The sequence below is a fragment of the Xenopus laevis genome, chromosome 7L, assembly GCF_017654675.1.
Source record: "Xenopus laevis strain J_2021 chromosome 7L, Xenopus_laevis_v10.1, whole genome shotgun sequence".
Lineage (NCBI taxonomy): Eukaryota > Metazoa > Chordata > Amphibia > Anura > Pipidae > Xenopus > Xenopus laevis.
Genome location: NC_054383.1, coordinates 118,293,077 through 118,302,333, shown reverse-complemented (window position 1 = coordinate 118,302,333; position 9,257 = coordinate 118,293,077). Strand labels below are relative to the sequence as shown.

The 9,257-nt window shown below is 33.1% G+C and overlaps 1 protein-coding gene across 1 annotated transcript; it reads left to right on the top strand.

Moving 5' to 3' along the window:
* Positions 1–3,239: 3,239 nt before the first annotated feature.
* On the top strand, positions 3,240–8,505 carry LOC121395626. Its single transcript, XM_041569616.1, has 9 exons — positions 3,240–3,323; positions 3,472–3,492; positions 3,832–3,843; positions 4,641–4,961; positions 5,708–5,782; positions 6,090–6,190; positions 7,079–7,232; positions 7,669–7,828; positions 8,078–8,505. The coding sequence occupies exons 4-9, from the start codon at positions 4,931–4,933 to the stop codon at positions 8,259–8,261; spliced, it is 705 nt and encodes a 234-aa protein (XP_041425550.1). The 5' UTR covers positions 3,240–3,323; positions 3,472–3,492; positions 3,832–3,843; positions 4,641–4,930; the 3' UTR covers positions 8,262–8,505.
* The last annotated feature ends 752 nt before the right edge of the window (positions 8,506–9,257 follow it).

Sequence of the window (9,257 nt, the reverse complement as noted above, 5' to 3'; positions counted from 1 at the left end):
TTTTTAATTTGATTTATAACCCTAATAACATTTAAACATGTAACAGTACATGAAGTAACGTATCAAGCAAACGTTAGGGGGGTATTTACTAAACTCCGAATGCAAAAATCACGAAAAACATAAGAAATCAGAGTTTTCGGGTGAAAATAAACAAGAAAGTCGTGAAATTGGATGAAATAATGTAATAATAAATAAGCGTTAAAAACCCGAGTGGATTTGATGAGAGTTTTGTAGCAGAAAATGTTGAGATAAAATCGATTTTGATAATACCCCCCTATCATTCTAGATGGTAGGCTACTGCATCAGGCTGGGTCTCTATTTATAGTGAGCAGCGCCTATGAATTGCCATAATGCATTGAAACAGATACTTGGATTTTTAGTTCTGGGGTACTAAAACCAATTTGTTTCATAACCAAGATTTTAGGTTTAATTATGCATATATGTATTATATATATCACATTTTTGCTTTATTTTTAAGGAATCCTATTTGACAAGTGACAAACTGTGAAACTTGCCAAGAAGAATTTCAGATGTGTGTTGGGGGTACAAACAAATGGTGTACGCGGAAGTACACTGTCAATTAACCAGAAATAAATAATTATTAGCAGAGCTGGTTTATTCACCTTTTTGGCTGCTGGCCAGTTTTTATTTTAATATTATTTCTAATTAGAGAGTCATTAATGCATGTAGTTAAACTATGTAATAATATAACTAACCCATATTGTTTTTTTTTCATAGATTTGTGAATCATGCTCGATGTGCCAGTGATTCAAAGGCAAATGTTTCGGTAAGTAATCAAAAAAAGGTATTGCAGGCAGGTAGAGCTGGCATGAGGATAGGATTATATACCATATTTTAAAACAACAGCTCATCCTCTGCATTATAAGAGAATGAGGATGATAACCACAAATCTGTATCATAAGAAATGTATGGCAGTATAAATATAGGGATACATACGCAAATTAGGGATCGGGTTGGTATTCGGGCGAATCCTTCGTGAAGGATTCGGGGGTTCGGCCGAATCCAAAATAGTGGAATTCGGTGCATCCCTAGTATAATATGACAGTGCAGGGCTGGCTGCACATTTTGGATTCCATATTATACTTGGGTCAAGTAATATGACTTTCCATAATCCAGATAGGGAAGCAATATTCTTTCACACGAAATCCAACACGTGTGTTCTAGTGAATTGAAGATAAATATTATAACAACATTAAGTATACATTTGTTTTCTTTTTACTGTAATAGCTTAAGACTTTAAGCCAGCAACTGTGACAGTTCCTCTGTGAGCATACAACTATTTTAATAACTTTTATTAATGTTTCTGCAGATGTAAGGAACTAAAGAACCTGCACACCTTGTAAGGATACTAGCAAGTGCCTTCAAGAGAATATTGCCGTGGTGGGAGTAGTATATTCCATATTGTCAGCATACCTTGGCCAAATCATTGTATGAGGCATCATTAGTCAATGATTATTCTAGTTTATGCCTCTAATAAGAGATATAACGAAATCCAATTCTTTAGTTCAGTTGTTACTTATAATTGTGGTATTATATTAGATGGGGTTTGAAGAAGAAACACAAGTGCATCAAGTAAAACTCTGGGTCTGCTTTATAAGGTTTAAACAGTTAAAATAAATATCTTTTGTGTCAAAATTGTATTCATATGTACAGGTATGTAAAAATGAACCTTTCTTATATATTTCTGTCTCGGGAAGTTCAAGTTGAAGAAGAAGCCGACTTGAATTTTGATTGCAGCGTTAATTTCATTACGGCATCCCGGGATGAAATGGAATACGTTCTTGAAAAGGTATTTTAAATGAATTCAGTTGTGTCATAAAAAAACAAATTTTTCTGATTCCTACCTGATTTTCCAACATTTTGATTTTAACTCCGAAAAACGTCAGATATCATTATGCTTTTTGCGATAAACTTCAGGTATTCGTCAAATTGAAAAAACATGGGATCCTCATGACTATATGCAACGCTCGACAGGTCTGAGAATGCGGATTTTCTGATTCAATTTTCCATCCTCATGAGGTTAATAAATGCTAAAAATGTTATTTTTTACAAAAATTCGGATTTATACTTAAAAAGAGTTTAGTAAATAACCCTAATTCTTTATACTATAGCCCCTAATTCCTAGAATTATATGCTATTCTTTCTTTTACTTGCAACAGATACGGAATGAACATGATAATCAGAATTATAAATATGGATAATGTAACGAAGCTAAGAGAAAATTGAGACTAGAGTTGACGAAGAAAGAACGGCGTAATTTATACTTTCCTATACTTAAGCAGATTATCAAAAAAAAATGCAGATAAAGCTGCGGATATCGTTCCGTGTTAGACCGATTCATCCTCTTATTTGCCCATGTTGGGCTCCTGACGGTCCCAACAAGTTTGTTGGCGTAATGGAGACAATTGTTGACCGTTCGTGGAGTCCCTATTTAACCTCCTAGGGAACGTGCTTCCATAGGTTTTAAAACAGCAATTCGGGCAGGTTTAAGGTGGCAAAAAGTCGATATTAAAATTCTTTAAATGGTAAATGTGATGATAAATTGTCAATAAATTCAAATTTTAAAAAACAATTAAATCGAGTTTTAACAATTCCCTAGTTGAATTGGACAGTTTTGGCCATGAAAAAACAAGTAAATTTGAATTCGAAAATTTGAAATTTCAATTCGACCTTTGATAAATCTGCCTGATAGTGTACAAGCAACAGTTTATTTCATGCCTGCCAAACAAAAAAACCTTCCACAACATAGGTCTTGAGTAAGTGAAAAAAAGCTGGTAGATTTTATTTTAACGTTTCGGTTTACAAACTCAAGCCGTCATCAGGAAGGCTGAGTTTGTAAGCGAAATGTTGAAATAAATTCAACCAGCTTTTTTTCACTTATCAAGACCTATGTGTGCGGAAGTTTTTTTTTGTTTTATAGATATGAATTTTGTCCAGGCACCTAGGCATTAACATGGCTATCTGAGTGCACCTATCTAGTATATATATATATAATATAATACATATATATGCGCCCTTGACAAAGGATTTGTACATTAAGGCCTATAATATTTTCTAGTAATTTTACTAAATCATTAGCCATGAGACTGCAAATATTAGTTGTGAATCTTAAAGTTTGGACCCCAAGTGCCCATAAAACCAACTTTTCCTTTAAAATAAAATGATCCTAAAATGACATAAGCATTCTTCTTTATTTACTGTGATTTTTTTTTATATAGCATTACAGATAGTCAAAGACCTCACTCCGACTTTCAAAGAACTAGCACTAGCAGTAGAAGACATTTTTGCTAGTTTCCAAGAGCGTAAGTATTTTATTATAACATCAATTGTAAAAAAAAAGCTGAGAATTGTCAAAATATTTATATTTGTGACAGTACAGATTAAAAATGCATGTTATTGTGATTTTACTGATAAAAAAATTCCTAACATTCCTTTTTTTTTCTTTTTTAGGTAAATGTCCTAATCAGAAAGGTAAGTCTCATCAAATGTATTTGTGTAATATGAGTAGAGTAAGTTCCACAGACACAGAATGAACTATACAGAATCCTTAGCTTCTTTATTTGATAAGCAATTTTTAGAATTGACTGTTGTTCCTCTGATTATTACAGAGCTATTTTAATTTAAGATTTGCCCTTATCCTAGTACCAGTAATGCAGTCTATGTTACCATCCATTGGAGTTGGCACCAATATAATAGACTTGCTAATTTCAAATATCCCCTTTAACTAATACAAGTTTCCCACCTGTTTATTAGTTTATTGTGCAATTTCTGATATCTCTTAACTCTTGTCTTTTCTTTTCTCTTTTCCAGGTTCCAATTGTGGTAAGTACAACTATTTTATTACAGACTCAGTTGATCATGACCGCCCTTCACATACTGGAAAATTGTCACTTAGAACAGAGGCTTTCAGATTCTTGGGTTCAAGTTCATTTTTTACATTTAGATTATAACCCTAATACACATTTAAACATGTAACATTAACATGGCTACAGTTCAAGAAGTAGTATCCAGGCAAACAGTTAGTGGGGTATTTACTAAACTCCAAATGCAAAAATCACGAAAAATTCGTGATTTTTTTTAAATAAAATCTGACTTTTAAAAAAATCACAAATTTTTTGGAATTTATTAAAAGTCCGAATCAGAAAATCCGGCACCTCAGTCGAGGTTGCATTTAATTATGCATCGATTTTTTGATGTGCGTTGGGTTTCGTGCAATACCCCAAAGTTTTCAGAGTTTTCAGGCAAAAAAACATAAGAAATCAGAGTTTTCGGGTGAAAATCCAAAACAAGTTGTGAAAATTGGATGAAAATAATGTAATAATAAATACGCGTTAAAAAACCCGAGTGGATTTGATCAGAGTTTGTAGCAGAAAATGTTGAGATAAAATCGGATTTTGATAAATAACCCTCCTAATCATTCTAGATGGTAGGCTAGCTGCCATCAGGCTGGGTCTCTATTTATAGTGAGCAGCGCCTATGAATTTGCCATAATGCAATTGAAAACAGATACTTGGATTTTTAGTTCTGGGGTACTAAAAGCCAATTTGATTCATAACCCAAGATTTTAGGTTTAATTATGCATATATGTATTATATATATCATATTTTGCTTATTTTAAGGAATCCTATTTGACAAAGTGATAAACTGTGAAACATGCCAAGAAGAATTTCAGATGTGTGTTGGGGGTACAAACAAATGGTGTACCGGTAAGTAACCTGTCAATAACACAGAAATAAATAATATTATTAGCAGAGCTGGTTTATTCACCTTTATTGTGGCTGCTGGACCAGTTTTTATTTTAATATTATTTCTAATTAGAGAGTCATTAAATGCATGTACTTAAGCTATGTAATAATATAATAACCCCATATTGGTTTTTTTTTTCATAGATTTGGTGAATTCATGTCCGATGTGCCAGTGCATTAAAGGCAAATGTTTCGGTAAGTAATCAAAAAAAGGTATTGCAGGCAGGTAGAGCTGGCATGAGGTATAGGATTATATACATCATTTTAAAACAACAGCTCATCCATCTGCATATATAAGAGAATGAGGATGATAACCACAAATCTGTATCATAAGAAATGTATGGCAGTATAATATAGGGATGCACCGAATCCAGTATTTGGTTCGGGATTCGGCCTTTTTCAGCAGGATTCGGATTCGGCTGAATCCTTCTGTCCGGCCGAACCAAATCTGAATCCTAATTTGCATATGCAAATTAGGGCGGCGAGGGAAATCACGTTACTTTTTGTCACAAAACAAGGAAGTAAAAAAATGTTTTCCCCTTCCAACCCCTAATTTGCATATGCAAATTAGGATTCAGATTCAGTTTGGTATTCGGACAAATCCTTCGTGAAGGATTCGGGGTTCGGCCGAATCCAAAATAGTGGATTCGGTGCATCCCTAGTATAATATGACAGTTGCAGGGCTGGCTGCACATTTTGGAATGCCATATTATACTGGGGTCAAGTAATATGAAAACTCCCATAATCCAAATAGATAGGGAAGCAATATTTTTTTCACAACTACGTGTGTTCTAGTGAATTGAAGATAAATATATAACAACATTAACGTATACATTTGTTTTCTTTTTACTGTATAAGCATTAAGACTTTAAGCCCAGCAACTGTGACAGTTCCTCTGTGAGCAATACAACTATTTAATAACTTTATTAATGTTTCTGCAGATGTAAGGACTAAAGAACCCTGCACACCTTGTAAAGGATACTCAGAGTGCCTTCAAGAAATATTGCCGTGTGGGAGTAAGTATATTTCCATATTTCATCTATACCCTTGGCCCAAAATCATTGTATAGAGGCATCATTAGTCAATATTATTCTATTTATGCCTCTAATAAGAATATAACGAAATCCAATTCTTTAGTTCAGTTGTTACTCTATAATTGTGGTATTATATTAGATGGGGTTGAAGAAGAAACACAAGTGCATCAAGTAAAACTTCCTGGGTCTCTTTATAAAGTTTAAACAGTTGAAATAAAAATATCTTTTGTGTCAAAAATTATTCATATGTACAGTATTAAAATGACCCTTTCTTATATATATTTTCTAGCTCGGGAAATTCAAGTTGAAGAAGAAGCCGACTTGAATTTTGATTGCAGCGTTAAATTTCATTACGGCATCCGGGATGAAATGGAATACGTTCTTGAAAAGGTATTTTGAAATGAAATTCAGTTACTGTAGATGATTGTATGTAAATATTTGGGAGGTGCCCACCACCGTTAAATGTGATTAAGTTAAGAATACTTTTTTAAATTGGGCTATTATTAGATGATTATATAGTGAATAAAGTACCCCTCTTGTAAAACATAAGGATATTATAAGTTACCGAGGAGTTTCATGGCCATATAAAACACAAGGCTGAACGCAGAGTGTTTTTATACAGGTCATGGAATTCCAAGGTAACTTCTAATATCCTCATATTTTGCAACTGTTGGTACTTTCTTTATTATACTACACAATTTTCAGTGAGTCATGTGACAGAAATGACATCAGAACTCACTGTTTATAACTGATGACATCAGAACTCACTGTTTATAAGGATATAATTTACAAGATAGTCATAGCTTTTGTGTATTATATAGTGAATAAAGTACCCCCTCTTGTAAAATATAAGGATATTATAAGTTACAGAGAAGTTCCATGACCATATAAAAATCTTTATATTTTGCAACAGAGGATACTTTATTTATTAATAGTGAATAAAGTACCCCCTCTTGTAAAATATAAGGATATTATGACCATATAAAACACAAGGCTGCAGGCCGAGTATATTTATACAGGTCATGGAACTCCAAGGAGACTTCTATTATCCTCATATTTTGTAACAGGGGGTACTTTATTTTTTATAATGTACACGTTTCAGTGAATAATGTGACAGAAATGACATCACTAAGCCCCGATTATAACTGATGACATCACTTAGTACCGTTTATAAGGATATCATTTACAGGATATTCATGGCTCTTGTATATTATATAAATAACATTTTAGGACGGTTATCAACTGCTACTAATGAAAGTGTTTTTTTGTTTTTTTTAGAAAAATGGCTCAACAATGGTTCCTATACAAACATTCTCCCAGCCGACATATGTTAAATATTTAGCCGACTTTAGTGATGTTGGCATTTATTCCTGCACTGCACGATCAAGAACAACGAGGTTTCCAATCAGCACAGTTGATTTTAACGTAAAAGGTATGTTATACAGTATTTATGGGGGAAATACACAACTGCTTCCTATTCTTTTTTTTTTTTTTTTAACCAGAAGTTTAAAAAAAACTTTTCCTGTTTAGCAATCGGGAATAATTGCTTTTATCAAACTACAGACTCCAAAGCGATTCATTTAATATTGGGGAGTTTTTTTTGACAGCTCTCCCTCTGTGTTTAAAGGGGTCCATTACCAATCAAAGTGTTTTACATTAGAAGGGAAGTGTAGTTCTAATCAACTTCCCAACAGACATGTTTTAAAAATGTCAGTGGTTATTAAGTTATTTGTAAAATTGCAATAGAAAGCAGTATTTGTTTATCCCTTTTCTTCTGGGTCTTATCTTTTAATTGTTATTACATTTACAGATAACATTAAAACCATTAGAAACCCCTAATGCAAATTTGTTTTGTTTTTCTTGTACAGTGATAAAAGGCGCAACAAGACCTCTGGAAATCAGTCAAGGAACACTGCCACCAATTCAAGATATTCCAGATATTCCAGATGTAGACTGGACATTAGTTATAGCAGTGGCCATTCTTATTGTTAGCATTTTCCTGGTTATAGGTGTAATAGTCGGCTTGATGTGAGTATATTTTTATTTGATATCCAGTTCTTTTTATAATGGTGACCACAGTACAATACAGTTGACTAAGTATCACCTCTCAGATCCAATTATTGCTCAGTTTTTTTAGAGCAGTCACTTAGCTTTGTATGTGTGATATGTGTGGAGAATGCTTATTAGAAATCATGGGGCACTGTAGTGATAAAAACCCTTCTGCTACACAGATATTTTATGTGAAAGTTTTATTTATTTTCTCTTTTCTTCCTCCAGTTTTTATATCAGATGGGATAGTAAAACATACTTGGATTATGACGTGGAACAGCAGAAAATTGCAGAAAAAGACATGTTGAGATTGACATCGTTAAATATAATGAAAACAGTGAAGACTCCTACTGAAGATGGGTTTTCACCGGCAGTTGTTAGGGAGAATTTAGAGATTATAACTGAGAAATAAGAATGTTAATTAAGGAACAATCTGAGAAGACAGAATAATGAGGACACCTACTTTATATCTACAATCAAGCAATTGACTCCAGGCATTAAACTCTTCATTCTTCTCAGTCTCGAAGATATTCGATTCTTAGAACTACTATGATGTGGAAACCTCGTGTGACATCACTGCCAACAGAATTCAATCTTTATCTTTCATCAAAGATCTGTTTTTTGTTTTTTTTAAATATTGGTTCCCATATGATATAATAAATCCTTGACTGATTATCTATGTGTTTTCTGAGTATTTAATATTTTTTGTTTTATAATCTCATATTTATATTAGATGGGATAGCAAAATATACATGGATTATGATTCGGAACAGCAGAAAATTGAGGGGAAGACATGTTGAGATTGACAGGGTTAAATATAATGAAGACATCGGAGACTCCTATAGAAGATGGGTTTTCACCGGCAGTTCTTATTAAGAAATAGTAGATGAGAAATAAGAATGGTTCAAATCTCTGTTTTTTAGATATCACTCCCTTATGATATAATAAATCATTGTCTGATAATATATGTGGTTTCTGAGTAGTTTGTGTTTTCTATTTTATAATTCCATGTTCTTTTTAAGGTTCTAAGGTTGAAAACAATAGAACCAAGTTACAATGTAGTTCAGATTTCATTAGCCAAACTGTATGTTGTATTCATGTTTAAGGCCACACTAAATGATATGGTCAATGGCATGAAAATGTATTTCAAATAAGGGTAGACTGGGCTGACTGATTAAATAATTTGACTTGTTAGTGAGGTCATCGATGAATCCAGAACTGTATCAATGGCAATTCCGTGAAACAGTTTGTGACTCAATAGTTCATTGAATCAGAATGTGTGTGGACGCCCATGTGTTTCCAAATATATTTATCATAATTTCCCATGTGTGGTTGATTTAAGAAAATTCTTCTGTAGCAATGACAAGGTAAATGATCATCCAGGAAACTATAAGTAACATTGGGACTA